Here is a 16,742-nt window from a genome sequence, read left to right on the forward strand (position 1 = left end):
GAGAATATCCTTTTTAAACCATTCAAAGGGGGTGGGGTTAGGGAGGGGAGTGCTCCACAAAGCCAGTATCACTCTGATTAGTAAACCAGGTAAAGGCAAAACAAACAAAAAAACTATGGGCCAATATAACTCATGAACATGGACTCAAAAACAATGCTTGCAAGCATAATAATAAAAAAGATTATCCACCAAGTTGGAATTATCCCCCAAAAGCAGGGATGGATCAACCTATACAAGTTGATAAATGCAGTAAATCACATAAACAAACTTGAAGACAAAAATCACATGATCATCTCAATAGAAACAGAAAAAATACTTTGATGAAATCCAAGTTTATCATAAAAGTGCTAGAGAGAACACACCTCAATATAATACAAGCCACATACAAGTAACCCACGGCCAACTTCGTCATACATGGAGAAAACCTTGAAGCAATTCCACCAGAGTCAGAATGAGACGGCACATCCACTATCCCCACTCCTTTTCAACACTGCTGGCAGCGCTAGCGGGAGCAGTAAGTCACGGAAATCGAAGGAATAGAAACAGGGAAAGAGGTCAAACTATCTCTATTTGCAGATGATAGGATACTATTCATTAGAGATTCCAAAAATCCTACCAGAAAACTTCTGGGAAGAAATGCAGCTCTGTGAGGACACAGAGTCAACCTACACAAATCAATAGCTTTTCCTTTGGTATTTTCTATTCCAACGTCAAGCATTGACAATAGCCCGAAAGAAAATGCAGTATCTAGGAATAAACCTAGCCAAGGGTCACGGTTTGAATAGAGACTCATGCATTTGAATGTTTGGCCTGTAGTAGTGGTACTGTTAGGAAGAATGGCCTTGTTGAGTAGGTGTGGCCAGTCTAAAGGAAATGTGTCATTGCACATGCTTGGAGGTCTCATATATGCTCCAGCCACTCCAAGTGACACAAATCTCCTTGCTGCCTGCAGCTCAAGGTATAGAACTCTTAGCTGCTCCAGGATCACATCTGCCTACCTGTGCTGTGCTCCCCACCGTGAGATAATGGACTGACCCTCTGAACCTGTAAGCCAGCGCCAATGAAATGTCCTTATAGGAGCTGCCCTGGTCATGGTGTGTGTTCATACCAATGGAAACCCTAACCAAGACACCATTGGAAGGGAAAGATCTCTACATAAAAACTCTAAGAAATGCCCCAATGCCATACAGGAGAAGCCCTCTTTTGAGTTGTTGTCCAGGGCTAAGGGACTCCTGACGTGTCACACAGCCTTTCGCTGTTACCCTTGGTTTCTCCCCAGGGCTGGAAGGCACTATGCACTTCAGAATCGGGGCCCAGAGATCCATGAGCTGGAACAGACCTGAAAAGTCCTCTTCCTGAGGACTGACTAGCTCTCATGGTATCAGAAGGTTCTATGCAAGCTTCCACCGAGGGAGGTGACCGACAGTCCTGCCCAGCCATAACACCCGTGAACCACAGCAGTGACCAGCAGGGCACTGGTGTGTCTGAAGGGAATGACAGTGTACTCACATACATAAAATAAAAAAAATAAATCTTAAAAAAAAACTTCCTTTTTGAGTAGGGGTTGAGTAAAGTTTAAGTTCCCAAAACCTCCCTGGGAACTGATATCCTACTTGGCAAAACCAGACATGAGGGAGGGTAACTGACATTCTGGATAAGACATGAATGTTAGACAAGGCAAGTCCCCTGCCTGACACAGTTGAATACCCCAGCCAGTGGGAGCAGGATAAGTGTACAACAAAGACATGTTCCTGAGGATATCCCCTATCCCTAAATCCTGATTGGTGGAGTAACTTGGCACAGATGTTTGTGGATTTTAGGCTTAAAAGCTCTGTAATATCTTAACTCAGTGTCTCAGTCAGCTCTCGAGTCTGACCTACAGCCCTGATCAATCATGGGACATATGCTCAATAAATTATCCCTGTCTGATTGAGATTGGAGTTCACATGGTTTGTGGGGCAGCTCCTGGACCCCAACAAAGTTATCTTACTGATCCTTTTCTATATTTTGTGTTGAGATTTTGCCTTTTATTGTCTATTATAATGTTAAGTATTGGGGAGGGGGCCCTCAAGACCTGGAGTCTGCACATAGATCCTGTGACCCTGCCCTAAATTATTTCTGATTGGTGAATAAAGATGCCAATAGTCAATAGCTGGGCAGAAGAGACATGGGTGGGGTTTAGGGTTCCCTCACTTAGGGACGGAGAAGGTGATGCAGGAGAGAAGGAAAAGCCGCCACGGATTAGGTGAGTCATAAAATTGTAGCCCTGTGGGCTGTTCAATTGGAGTTAAGAGCAGCCCAGATGAAACATAGTAATAATTCAGGGTTATCAATATGAAGGCAGATTCTGATAGCATGGAGGGTAGGTATCTGCCTGGCTTTTGTACTGATTAAGGAATACTGTAAATATGAAGGATGAGTGTGGTTTTGATCCAGGAACTCAATGATCAAGGCAGGGTAGAAGCCCTGGGTCAGGAATTAAAATAATTTCTACAATTTGAGACAAGAGTCTCACTGTGCAGCCCAGCTTGGCTTTGATCGTGGCCCTCCACCCTCGGCCTCCTGAAAGCTGGGACTGCAGGGTGAGCTATTCATGACCTGGGAATACTCTTGGTTGAATCCTTACAAAGGAAAACCTTTCTAAAGCTTTCACACATGAAAAAGTTTGGGTATAAAAGGCTTCAGTGACATCTTACCTCCTTGGGCCTGTGCATGAGTCTTGACCAGCTAACACTATAAAGCATGGACTCCCTCAAATCCAACATGGAGTCCTTGGTTGTCCCCGGCAGGTTGGTTTTGATCCTTCAACTGGGTGAGACCGTTGGTGTCTTTTCTTGCCGAGCTGCCTGCATCACATCTTATAACACTTTGAAAATTAGCCGACAAGGAGAACACTTCCAGCTTCCTTTCCATACTGCAACCAAGATGTGGTGTTTTCCACAGAGGCTTTATCCTCTAGCTCTGGTGAGCAACCAGGATGACTGACAAGAGCCAGTATTGCTTTAGAGCTCTCTGAGCCCTCCCTGACTAGATCCTGTGGTAGTTAAAGCTGTGTTTTAAGTTTAGATTACTGTGTTTAAGAGATGCATAAAACGATGATGGAAAAGAAATATAATTAAAAAAAAAAAGATGCATAAAACAAAAATGGCTCTAACCTGTAAGCTCCACTTCCCACAGACAGATCTACCCTGAACACCGGGAAGATTGCGGAGTTCCTAGGCAGCACATCCAGTACCACATCAGCCAGGGCTGCACAGCAGGACCTTATCTTATAAAACAAACAACAAAAACCAAGCAAAGCAAATCCCACTTTCTTCTAATCTGTGTTCCCGCTGGCTATGCCAATTCCACCACAGTACCCAGCTCCATATTCACATCGCTTCTGATGTGGCTGGGGCAATTGGTGAGCCCCTCCTGGAGATGGCAACTAGTCATCTTCCAACAGTCGTCTTAGCAGGCAAACAGCCGGGCACCAGGAGCTCCTCACTTCTTGCCGCTCCTTTGCTCTGTGTACTGACAGCACCTACCACTGAGCTACACGCCCACAGAGCTTGGAACATGAAAGTTGTTAAGTTTGTATATTTTAAAGCTTTTGTTTGCATTGCTTTAAAGAGGGACAATTAGAAGGGATGTGGCTAACTCAATCTGTGGGTGGTCAAACCCCTTCATGACTCAGAGGTTGCCTAAAGAGACTACAAGACACATTTACGTTACAATTCAGTAACAGTAGCAAAACTAGTTACGAGGTAGCCACAAAATAATCTTAGGAGGAACTGTACGAAAGGGTCACAGCATTAGGAAGGTTGACAGCCACAGAGGCTGCAGCCCAGCTTGCAATGCAGTTTGCCCTCTAGTTCTATGATCAGCACCTCAATCACCCAGGGGGCTTAAACACTGCCATTCCAAAGGACCCAGGGGTGAGGGTTCCCCCTCAACGCCTCAGGGAAGGCTGCAAGGGCTGCCTGCACAGCGGCTTGCTGAACCCTGTAGCCAAGGAGCTGTCCAGCCCTGACTGTCTACCTGCTATTCCCCCAGGCCTTCAGCCGATATTCTGGGAGACCCAACACTCAGAAAATGAGACACCAAGACACCAGCATCTTGTTAGCTTGGATATATTTTTTTTCCTTTTTTTTTTTTTTTTTTTTTTTTTTTTTTTTTGTCACAGAACACTGTTTGCAGTAGAGGAAACCGGCATCACAGGCTGGTAGTTGTCATGGTTTCTTCACATAACCAGGACGTGGTCATCCTTCAGCGCAAAAGCCCTCACGGCACGTACCCTATTGAAATTCAGGACGGCTCCAATATTCTCTGTTTTTCTTTCGCCATTTTTTTAAAAATAAACATTTTTTTAGGTTTGTCCACAAGAAGGCCACGTAGGCTCTTGGCTAGCGGAAGACAGAAGAGCTGCACACCTGGGCTGCCGCCCGCGCTGGGCTGGCAGTTTCGTCTTTTTTTTTTTTCAACTCATTTTTATTAAAAAAATAAAAAATGCTCCAACTATCAGTTTTACAAAATCTCTAAGGGAAACACAAGAGCAAGGTGCTGAGGTAAAAAACACCTGAGGTAGCTTTATTTGTGTGTTGTTTTTTTTTTTCTCATTTAAAAAAAAAATCTGTAAATTTAACGCCCTGGGCCAACGACCTTGTATAAATTGCTATTCTCCTGCGCTTTAAATTTTTAAAGAAAGAAATAATTTCACTAAACGTTGATGGCTTATAGACCAAGATGTAAAAAAGAGTACATTCTTTCTTTGTGGGGTTTTTCTTTGTCTGGTTGGCTGGTTTGTTTGGTGGGTTCCTGCTTTCCTCTTCCAAATGCTAGGACAAGTTACCTCCGGCTCTTGTTAGCTCGCGTAACCAAGTGTAAGCTGAGGCTGGTCTGTGCGGTTTGCATCTGATCCGTGTGTGTGGTGTGGTACTCAGAACACTGCTTTGCCTGGGGTGGGGGCAGGGGTGCACAGATATGGGGGAACAGAGAAAGGATGAAGGAACTCAAAAGAATTTCGGGTAAAGAGGACGGAGGAAGGCAGGGGAGGGAGCTAAAGAGAGAGAGACAGAGAAATATATAGCGGTATGCAAAAAAATAAAAATAAAAAAAAATAAAAACCAGTTTAAAACCTGTGAAGCTGAGAAGTGGGTGTAGGGGACAGACAGGTGACAAGGGCCTAGGGCCCCTCCTCAGGGACGGTATCCCTTCTGTTGACAGACACAGGTGACCCACAACTGCCAGTAAGTGTCCTTGACAAGATTTCCCTCCAAGTGACTTTCGTGGGGGTGGCTCAAAGTTCCTTTCTGTACCAATGGACCTCACCCGAGACTTTATTCTTTGAAGTCTAGAAAAGCCTGCTTTCTCTTCAAAAAGAAAACAAAATTAATCACTGAGTAAAAAAATTGGAGTTAGTTGAGTTATTTGATATATTATTTCTAAAATATATTAACGCTGCAGGCGCCCTGTGTAACCCACAGGCCACATTTCCTAACATCCTTCCCCTTCCGATATGTACAGACATGCGCAGAGATCGCTTTCTCATAACAAAGAAACCGCTAGGACTCTCGCTTTGCTTTGAGCATGTCACCTATGTTAGTTCAACTGAAAGGGATAGCGTCCTGGGAGCTGAGGAGAAATCTGAGTGGATGGGCAGTGGTAAGCCTGCAGAAGCCAGGGGAAGCTGGGGACAGGCCAAGCGATGTTTCTGGAGATCCTGGCCTTCCCTGTGCCCTCCTGGATCCCAGGATGTGCAGGGGTCTGCAGGCCCTGGCTTCTCTGCAGACGTCTCACTCCTCGGGATGGTCTTTGGTTTGCTCCCGGTCTGCTGGCTGTTTGGTCTCATCTGTCAGGTGTTGGGAGGGCTACATTCATCCGTTGTTTGCTGGTGCCTGTGGGAGCCTCACTTGCTGCGCTGTGGGGCGACTCCCTGAGGGTATTTCTGCGCCTGCTGCTTCACCTGCTGTACAATTTCCCTGATCTTGCGTTGTGCAGTCTGCAGTAGAGAGAAGGGAACAATGCCAGTCCTGAGGCTCCATAGGAAACAGAGGGTCTGGGGCTTGAGAAAGGAAACGTTGGATGCTTGAGCCAACTTCGCCTCCCCCCCAGGCCTGGCAGTCAAGGGCAGAATTTCTCTCCACCTCACCCCAAGCCTGCCGGGTACAAGGTAGGGGTTGGGGAGCTCACAGGAGTGGGAGGGGGACGAACCAGCAGCCTAGAGTTCACAGTAATCGGACTGGCCACAAAGCAGCAGTAGGGGGTCAGTGACTGGGGAAGAGGCCGAGGGCCCTGCCACTCACAGCTGAGTTCTGCTATGGCCCACTTGCCTTTCCAAAGCACTAAGAACACCAGGAAAGAGGGAGAGACTAGAACCTGGGCATAGCCTGAACATCTCGAGCTCGACTGTGAGCCCCAGCTCCCCACAGGATGAACTCTGAGACTGACTCAGGCAGCAACTGCCGGGGTCAGGTCAGAGAGCAGCTGGACAAGTCACCGACAAGTATGAGAAGAGCTCTCGGAGGTTCACGGTTGCTCTCTTCCAAAACCCACTCAGCAAACCGCAAAGCCATCAAGACAGCAAGGCCATGTCACCTGCAGTGCCTTTCTCCAAGCACTGGGGAGGCAGGGAAGAGAGCAACGGAAACTAGGGGCTTCCTGAGTATTCCTGAATCTTCCAGTGAAACCTGCCATCTGGCTTCTGTGGTGGCTTGCCCGACAGACATGCGGCTCCTGAGGAAGCCTGGGAGGGTTAGGGATGCTACACTCCCAACTTAAGCAGGCCAAAGGGCCTTGCACCAACAGTTTCCCATCCCTGAGGGCAGGGGGCCTGGGAGGGGTTCCACAGTGTGTGTGGCAGCGGGGAGGAGCTCAAGCAGGTGGCCTGGAGACACAAATACAAAATCTGAACTAGTGGGAACAGCTGGGCAGGAGGCAGGGTTCTCACAGAATAGTTAGTAGTACCTGGCTAGCAAAAAAATGCCCGATAATTCTGACGATCACTTCCTCGTTCTCGTCTGGCGTTTGGTCACGAGGCACTATAACTTCTGCACTTGTCAAGTTCTGCAGCTCATTTACCTAGGGAGGCCGAGAAGGCAGTGAGCGAGGTGAGTCCCCACCCCCACCCCAAAGCCAACACTTGGGCTGTGGAGGGAGGGGCTAGGGAGACAGGGGGAGTGGCTAGGGAAGCAGGGGGAGTGGCTTGGCATACAGGAGTAAAGGAGGCAGCAGGGCTCAATCCTCTTTGCTTTTGTCCTGCCTAGGCCAGGTATGGGCTTGGGCTCCAAACGGCTGATTGACAGAAAAATGAAGGGCAGCCCTGACTCCATGGAGCCACCTCTAAGCCGAATGTTCTAATTCCGCAGATACTCGTGGGAACCCCAGTGACAGCCCACATTTGAAGCCTGCTTCTGAGCCTGCTTCTTGGCTGCTAGTCATGAGCTCTGTGGTCTGTTGTCTGGCATAGCATAAACCACCAACTTCCTTCTCCCCCCCCCCCCCTTTCTTCTGAGACAAGGCTGGCCTTGAACTTGGTACTCAGGGGAGGATGACCATCTACTTCTGATCCTCCGTGTTCCATTTCCAGAGGGCTGGGATTACAAACACAGAGAGGTCCTGTCTGTCCCTAATCCTTGGCATGATGGGGACTGCCAAGCACAGTTGGGGACTCAGAGAACTCAGTGACTGGTTCTAACAGGTTCAGGCTTCAACTCCACAGGGCGCTTGGTTGTGTGTAATCTGCAGTCTTTTTGTGTGTATTCTTTTGCACACACATGTGACTCACATCTATAGTCTGAGCTCCCCAGGGCACTGTAGTTCCAACAATGTCACACCCAGTTCTACAGGGGCTGGTCCAGTCACCCACTTAGCTAGTGAGGAAGTCATCTTCCAGAACACACTCACACCCACCATACACCCTATTCAGGTCTGGGATTAATATATGTTTCTCTGAGAGTCTGATCATTGAACCCAGGGTCCCATACTTTATAAGTGCACATTCTATCATTGAAAACATAAATTACTTTACAAATACATTTTTCTCACCTTTTGCTGAGCCAACTCCCCTAGAGTAGACATCAGACTTGTCAAGGAACCAGAGGACAGGATATATGGGAGGGAGGGAGGGGAGGGAGGGAGGGAGGGAGGGAGGGAGGGAGGGAGGGGTCCTTGAGACGGCCATCGGGAGAAAGCATAGGTCAGGGCTGCAGTCTCTGAACTTGGAAACCAGGTAGAGTGGTGTCTAATGGTCAGCAGATACTTTGGGTTCTACCTGGATGTGTGTATGTGTGTGTGTGTGTATAGTGTATGTGTTAGAGTGAGGATGTATATGTGTATGAGTGTGTATATGAGAGTGTATGTGATTATGTGTGAATGTGTGCGGTAGTGTATGTATGTGAGTGTATGTGTATGAGTGTGCATATGATTGTGTGTGTGCTTGTATGTATGTATGTATGTATGTATGTATGTATGTATGTATGTCAGAAGAAGGCCTTGTCTTTGGTGTCTGAAACAAGGCTGGGAGGTACAGTGTTCAGGAACGGGGTGGTTCCTGTTCTGGGCCCTCAGTGTCAGAGCAGTGCTAATGATCTTCATGCCTCACCCACAAGCATGTGTCAGGAGAACCCAAGTCTGTCAGCCCAAGGCCCTTGCATATGCTGAGAGTGAGCAGAAGAGGCAGTGAGGATCTGAGGGAAATCAGGCATGGCCAGGGCAGGGGAGGCATCTAGGGGAGGGAGTCAGGAGCCAACTTACGGTTTTACCGCCTTTGCCAATCACCCGGCCAGCTGTCGAGGAGGGAACTCGGATGTGGGCCTCCAGCTTCACCTCTTCTTTGGGATTAAAGAAGTTTTCTTCTTTCAGTTTCCCAAAGATCCGTCCCTGAGCCTGAGAACAAGATCCATCCCTGAGAAGAAGCAGGTGACTGGGCCAGCAGCTGGCCACGCTACTCTGCCAGTGCGAGGAGGGAGCTAGGAGCCTCAGGGATGAGTGCGGTTCTCCCTCCGAACACACCTGTCTCAGTTCCCGCAGGGCCAGGGGTGCCCGTGCATTGCCTCACTCTGCAATCTGAGCTTCATGGCTTGTGATCGCCTTCTCTAGGAAACATGCGTGTCCATGTTGGGCCAACTGGTCCACCGCAACTCCATTCTTATTTCCACATCCCCAGTGCCTATAAGGGTTTGTTTGGTTGCACTGGTCTAACCCTTCCATAACTGCCCCACCACTGCATGCTCAGCTCTCTTGTTACTGAAGGCTGTGAGGGCGGTGGTGACAGGATGTGGCGAGTCTGAACCTGCTGCTACTGCTGCCTTAGTTCCCGTCTGTGGTGCTGGGAACTAAACTCATGGCCCCACATGTGCTAGTAAAGTCATCGTCTCAGCACGCACGTCAGCGGCAGGCCGTGCTGTGGGACCATCGCCAGTATCTGTGATACTCTGGTTCTATCCCTTTACCCGTTAGTGGCACCAGCCCATAATCTCAGTTTCTCAGGAGGCTGAAGGCAAAAATTACGAGGTCAAAAAATAAATTTGTAAGACCAAGGCCAACCTGAGCGACCTAGTGAGACCCTGTATTAAACTTGAAAAAAAAAAAAAAAAAAAAAAACTTGGAAGGGGCGGGAGTATGGCTCAGTGGCCGAGAGCTTACTACCGCTATGTATGAAGCCCTGGGACTGGCCCTGCTGCCCCCCAACCACCACCACCACCACCAGGACAGTCAGCAGTTGGTCCCATCCCTTCCTACTCCCATTCTCCAATGACCTCCAGTTCCCCTTCTTTATCCACAGGTTGCTATGCAACACTTCCTGTCTGGGAAGCCACGCCTACATGCTCTCATGTGTCTAGGCTCATCCCTGGGCATACATGGATACTTCATTCTTTCATGACAAAATAATAGTCTTTCACGTGATATACCTCACTTTGTTTGTCCATTACAAATTAATACACATTTCTGACTTCTCAATATTCAAGTTTTTAATTTTCCCAGAGGAAAGACATCAGAAACAAGGGGATGCTCCTCACAGAAGAAGAACTCTCCCCAGCGTGACCAGAATTCCCTCATGGCTGTCAGAACTCCCACTACATCAGGCTTCTCTTCGGCACCCACACTAATGCCCACAGCTGGAGGCCGAAGGCCAACAGATTGGACACTAACCGACAGCCTATCTTTCTGAGGAGAGAAGGCAGAGCTCAGAGGAGAAGTGAGGGATCAGGCTGGAGTCTGACGCCCACAAGCAGCAGGAGAAACGGACACTAGGACCCCCCAGAACTTCAGTATCTCTGAGCGGTCTGCCCTGGACCCAGAGCCTGCAGGGCTAACGTGGTCCTTAGCACTGACCTTGAACTGGGCTTCAGGAGGCCCGGTGATGATGACCATCCTCTCACTGACATCTGGACCTTCCGCTGGAGCGATCTGCAGTTCAAGGAAAGAGGAATGGTTGATGCCAGGACCCTCTGCTGACACCGGTTGATGAGAAGTTTCTGCCTTCAGGTCCCAGGCACTGTCTGACATGATGCTGCCTCAGCCCCGGGTCTTAGGAGGTCACAACCTTAATTCTCAGTATTAAATCTGTGTCATTGGCTGGTCAGAGCAGGTTAAGTAGGTCAGTAGTTACCACTGCTCCCTGCAGTGAGTACTGTCTAGCTACTTGCCTCTCCCCCAGCCAATTCCTACAAAACACAGGCTCTGCCAACCGCCAGGGCCTAGAGGGAGTCAGCAGCACTGTCCAATCCTATGTAGCTGCAGGAAAGATCAGCCTGGCTCCAACTCAGAGTACACATGAGCCAGCTGTAAAGGACAAGGGGGACAGAGCAGCCATGTCCGTCAGTAAATGATGAGGCTGCCTTGGTTCCACTCACAGCTCTGCAAACCCTTTCCTTGTGCACTTCCTCCCTCATTCGGGAAGACTGAGCCGGCAAGCTTTTTAATCCAGGGAGAATACAGAGACCACACCAACAGTTTGACTAGAGGTGTCTGGTGGTTTGAATGAGAATGGCCCCCATAGGTTCCTGTACTTGATTGCTTAGGGAGTGGCATTAGTTTGGAAGGATTAGGAGGTGTGGCTTTGTTGGAGGAAGTGTGCCATTAGGGGTGGGCTTTGGGGTTTAGGAGCCTAGGTCAGGCCCATTCTCTCTCTCTTCCTACTACCTGTGGTACTAGATGTAATACTCCAGAACACCGTGTCTGGCTGTGCGACCGTGTTTCTTGTCACGATGGGAATGGACTAAATCTCCGAGCCTGTAAGCCAGTCCTAAATGAAAGCTTTACGAGTTGCCAGGCTCATGACACCTCTTCACGGCACTACAACACGGACTAAGACGTGGAGTGAGTGTGGCCGGGACAGGCCTGACAACCCTGTTTGGTGGACTCTGGATGAGGAAAGCAGCTGAATGGTTTAAGCAGGGCTCACGGAGCATGAAGACAATGCCGAGAGCGATTTGAACCGTGGAGGCCCACGTGACGACATTTCATAGGGAAGAATATCAGTACATGACCTGGAGACCATTCTTGGGATATTTTAGGGGGAAAGTGGTGGCTTTATACACTTGTCCAAAAAAAAATCTGTCTGAGGCTAAATTACAGAGTTTTGGATTAATGTCACTGGCAGAGATTTCAAGACAGCCTAGGACTGACTCTGTCACATGGTTATCAGTGGCCACTCTCATAAGCCAACCAGGGAAAAAATATAAAAAAACGTACAGTCTGAGGAGAAAAGGAGCACCCGTAAGTGTGATAGAGCTAAATCTTGTGCTCAAAGAGATAAAAAGTTTAAAGAAAAGCGGATGCTAAATGGAATAAAGAATACTGTGACCTTGGGGCAAGGCTGTATCCAGCTAAGCCTCCAACTTGTGGAAAGAGATTAAACAAAGGCTTAAGCAGCAAAGAAAACCACCAAAACCAGAAAGTGGATGAAAGTGAACTTGAGGGGCCGAGTTCCAGTTCCGGTAAGCATGAGGACTTGGCAGCCTCAGCCACGGGGTTCTGGCTTTAGAGTCAAGGACAGGGCTGTATTCCTCTGCAGCTACGGAAAGCCACAAAGGCCAAGCCTGTGTCAGGTTCTTACTACATTTTCCTCCCAGCACATTCTGACTTAAAAAAAAAAAATCTTTACAGGAGGAGGAAGAGACGCTGACAACAGACTTGAGCTGGATCTGATAGTTCCAGGCAGTAGTTCTCCCTACCGAGGAGGTCAAGATAGGAGAAGCATTTGAGACTAGGGTTAGAGGTCAGCTCAACAGGACCTTACGGGTGATCCAGGAGCAACACGTGCGCACACAGTGCATCTCGCAAGGACCTACGCAATTCTCAACTCTCAGCTTCTTTAGGGCATTTATTTGCACAGCGGAGCATAGACAGTACCAACCACACTCGGGGGTGGAAGCGCAGAATCAAGAGTTCAAGGTCATCACAGGATACACGGTTTACAGTTAGCCTAGGCTTTCTAAAGCCATGTCCCAGGCAGGCAGGCAGGCAGGCAGGCAGGCAGGCAGGCAGGCAGGCAGGCAGGCAGGCAATCCATTACAGGGTCACTCAGAAAGGAAGCCCAGGCTCTGGGAGGTGGCACTCCCATCACATTGTGAGTATGCTGTCTCTAGATCACCTCATCTATGCTCTAAGACCAGGTCTACTCTGGGACTTCAGGGTCTAGGGCTGCCCCAATTTTCTTGTGAACACTCGTCCTCAGCATATGGTCCCCTGCACTGGTCTAGGAGGAGGCTAGACCTCTGAGGAATTCTCTGGCCTTGATTACTTATACTCTGTGGTATGAGGATGAATGGGAGCTTCCAGGACCACCCTCCACTGCGGGTGGTCAGTTCTCTGCAGTAGCCACAGCTTGTCTGTCCAGGGAATGGAGGCTGAGGCAGGCTGCACACAGGCTGGCCCTGAGGTGGGTGGCAGGAAGCCCTATCTACTGCAAGAGTCATTGTGGGCACTTAAGCCCTTAGCTGAGAATCCTATCGAGCGATGACAGAACTCCTCCCTCTTCATTTCCCTGAAGGTGCTAACGGGGCACTATTCTGAAGGTCAGTAAGGTTGCTATGGGACAGGTAAGGTTGCTATGGGACAGGTAAGGTTGCTATGGGACAGGTAAGGTTGCTATGGGACAGGTAAGGTTGCTATGGGACAGGTAAGGTTGCTATGGGAGGAGGTGGCAGTGATGGAGCAGAAAACAGGACAATCTAGGCAAACCTTGGTTGCCACACACTAGTTCTGTGGCCTTGGATAGATCAGTCAGATCTCCTGGGCCCCACTTCTCAAAGCATCAGCAAATGGGGAAGGTGTTGTGGTCACCTGAGCAGACCCTCAGAATCCCAGTGGTCAATGGAATCTCTGAGATTGAGGCTGACCACTTAGGTGTCCCAGTGAGCCCTATTCTCTGTGTGTCTTGCTTTTTTCCTGTAAAGTGAGGTTTGGGTAAAGGAAGCCCTTTGGTCCAAACTGTCTAACAAAGGTCTCCTGGGCGCTCCAGGCTGCGGTCACCCTTGCTTTCTGTATTGTCTAGGCCAGGGCATTACCTGTGCCAAGCCATCGGGCATAGAGCACCCCACGCCCTCATCACACCCACAGCCCACTGGGCTAGCTAACCCCCAGTATGAGTGTGAGCCTCTAACTGCAAGCACAGACGGATGTAGCCCGAGAGTGCAGCAGGACGCCATCTTTCCCAGGGGCACCACTGTCCTCATAATGTGCAACTCTGATTATTTTGGTCTTGGTTTTGTCACACTTGCTGTGGGAAAAACTCCAGATCTTAGGGAGAGAGTGTAGGCAATTCATATTCATATTCTCTCTCTCTCTCTCGCTCTCGCGCTCTCTCTCTCTCTCTCTCTCTCTCTCTCTCTCTCTCTCTCTCTAAGTCATGAGGCTTGGCATAATTCTGGGTTGTCTCATGGCAGCAAATTCTCTCCCGTAACAACGGAAAGCGTCTCCGGAAGCGTTTCACGGGGCTTTCGGAGCCACGGTCGCGTGCTGGGCCAGAGCAACAGCTGGGCTGGAGGCAGGTCTGTGGCAAACAATCCCTGATGACTGGGGGCCAGGGGTGGGGCAAAACGGGGGCTAATTACAGCCACATCTGCACACACCAGTGTTACACACCAAGGGGACTTCCCTCTTCCAGCCTTCAGCTCAGACCTGTCCTCTGTCTGTCTACGACTTGATCACCACTTTCCAGAAAGTTCTTCAATTTGCTTTCTCATAGTCTACAAGTCCTTGAAGCCTGGGCTAAAAGAAGCATCAACGTGCTGAGCGCTAGGCACGGATGCTTGTTCTGCTCAAGCACATCCCTTAGCTTGGGACGAACTTTGACCTTTTTTTCCTTTATCTCCAATCCTTGGGGGACCAGGCTTGGTCATTACTAGTGTCTTTCTTTTAACTTCGCTGTTTGGCCAAACAGGAAAGGACTAAGATAAAGAATGGAGCAGACAGGAATGGTCGTGGGAATACATCGTGCAGATCCCGTCTTTGGGTGCTCTGAGAATTCCCTCGCACCGACAAGGACACCGTGGGGACGGGCAGCCAACAATCTTACCTTGATGGAGGCACCGGCAAATCGAGCCAGCTGTTTGATGTGTGCCCCCTTTTTCCCGATGATAGCGCCCACAGCCTGCGTTGGGATGAAGAGACTCACCGTCTCTTGCTCTGGGTACTAGGAAAGAACAGGCACACGGCTGTCACTGACCTGGCACCCCACAGCCCAGCCAAGTACCCAAGAGTCCCAACATGGAAGGGAGATGCCAAAATGGCTTGTCAGTGTGTGGCCTGGTGCCCTATCTACAGATGAACCTGAGGAATGAAGTTGAGCCCAAGCGAGGTTGCATGAGCCTGCAAGGACCTCTGGGTACCTGTGTTTGCAGGGTACACAGCTGTCTGTCCCTGGGTTCTCTGACAGACAGATTTGATCTATATGCTTCCTGGGTCTTCCTCCAAGAACCAAAATGGGTTCATTTGTAATGGCCCAGCGGATTTTTTTTTTTTTTTTAAATGCTTGTCATGCAAGCTTGATGACACAAGTTCAATCCCTGGGGGAGGGAGAAAATTCCTGAAAGTTGCCCTGATCCCCACCAGGGTGCTGTGGTGGGTGTGAGGCTGCACACACAATACTACATAAAACTGTAAAAAGTCACTGAACACGCCTGGCTTAAGGACAGAGGGAAAGCTGTGCAGATCGTCCTAGAACTAGGGACTCACCCTGCTGTGACCAGGCCCCACCACTCCTGGAAGCCCCTGGAGAAAGTCAGAAGCTCTTAGGCCAGGCTGCCAGTGGTTGATGCTCTAGGGGTCTGTGGGAACGATGTGTCTTCGGTGGCTAGAATTTGATTAAAGATCACCGGCACAAAAATGTGTGGTGTGTCGGGACGCCTGTGTACATGTTCATATGTGTGCATGCGTGTTAGAGGCCAGAGGCTGATGCTGGTTATCTCCCTGAATGACCCTCTGCCTTAGTGTTGATGTGAAGTGTCCTGTGGAACCTGGAGCTCACTGGCCTAGATCCAGGGATCCCCTATGACAGCCTCTCAGAGCACCTGGCGTACGTGGCTTTTATGTGGATGCTCAGAATCTGAACCGAGGCCCACACTTGTACGGCAAGCCCTTTACCAACTGAGCCATACACCTGCCCACTGGAAGCTTTTCTTTAGTTTATTAACATTCTAACTGGTTTTTCCTTTGTGTTTTTAGTATGTCTTAAAAAGTGTGTGTGTGTGTGTGTGTGTGTGTGTGTATGTGTGTGTGTACACATGAGTGCAGATGCCGGCAAAAACTGGAACCCATAGACCTGGAGTTACAAGTGACTGGGCCAGCTGATGTGGGTACTGGGAACTCCAGTCTTCCTGAACAGTAGCATACACTCTTAATGACGGAGCCCTAGTCTTTTTGTTCTTTAAGGAAGGATTTTACTCTGTATGCAGCTTGGGCTGGCTTGAAGCTCACTGCATAGCCCAGGCTCAGCTTGAACTGCTAGCACCGCCTGAGAGGCCACAGAGGTCAGGGGGCACCCAGGGTGGCTTGGTGCTTACACTCTGAGCTGCATTACACCTGGGGCCATGGCAGAGAACATTCACAGGCCTGGTCATCAGGGATTCGTGAAGCTGGCCACAGAGCAGGAAGAACTGGGCAGGAAGTGGCTGGGGCAGAAATGAGGGGCACTTACCGAGTGGTGATGCGGGAATGGGCCGAAATGGTGATGAGGGTACAGACTGGAGAAGTATCCGGAGTGGGTCTGCACGTTAACAAGACATTCAGTGAGTCTATGAGCCAATACCACTATCACGTCTACAAACATACACCTTTGTGCTCCTATTCTCTGCTCAACTCCCTTCACCATGAGACCACAGAACCCGGGGCAAGGTGCCGGCTGGCTGCAAGGCCAGGACCACGGCTTCTAAGATGCCATTGCTCCCTAGGAACTCAGCACACGCACACACTCACTGCCCTGACCTGCTTTGCTGGAGACAGGGCTGGTGGCGCCCATCTTACAGGGGAATTACGAGTTGTGCATTACAAGCACAGAGAATACTGGAATAAAATCCAAGAGTTATTCAGAACAAGCAAATGTGATCCTAGGAAGACAGACCAGTTAGCTGCATCAGAGATTTCCAGAAGAACAGAAAGTCAGGGGAAAAACTGAAAGCAACAGTAAGGGAAAGGAAGCAGACAGATAAAGGTATTGTGTGTAGATGTGGGGAGGGGAGGAGGAGGGCAGATGTGGGGAGGAGAGGAGGAGGGCAGATGTGGGGAGGAGAGGAGGAGGGTAGATGTGCTGGAGGGGA

General features: G+C 49.4%; 1 protein-coding gene across 1 annotated transcript in view; it reads right to left on the reverse strand.

The window, feature by feature from the left end:
• Positions 1–4,418: 4,418 nt before the first annotated feature.
• Positions 4,419–16,742, reverse strand: part of Igf2bp2 (insulin like growth factor 2 mRNA binding protein 2) — a 99,969-nt gene continuing 87,645 nt past the window's right edge. The window contains exons 11-16 of the mRNA XM_032900008.1: positions 16,124–16,192; positions 14,504–14,620; positions 10,315–10,389; positions 8,734–8,865; positions 6,946–7,059; positions 4,419–5,980 (exon numbers count right to left, since the gene is read on the reverse strand). Coding sequence (XP_032755899.1) covers positions 5,888–5,980; positions 6,946–7,059; positions 8,734–8,865; positions 10,315–10,389; positions 14,504–14,620; positions 16,124–16,192 — 600 coding nt within the window. The 3' untranslated portion in view covers positions 4,419–5,887. The remainder of the gene's footprint in view (positions 5,981–6,945; positions 7,060–8,733; positions 8,866–10,314; positions 10,390–14,503; positions 14,621–16,123; positions 16,193–16,742) is intronic.

Source organism: Rattus rattus, chromosome 4, assembly GCF_011064425.1.
Source record: "Rattus rattus isolate New Zealand chromosome 4, Rrattus_CSIRO_v1, whole genome shotgun sequence".
NCBI classification, from domain to species: domain Eukaryota; kingdom Metazoa; phylum Chordata; class Mammalia; order Rodentia; family Muridae; genus Rattus; species Rattus rattus.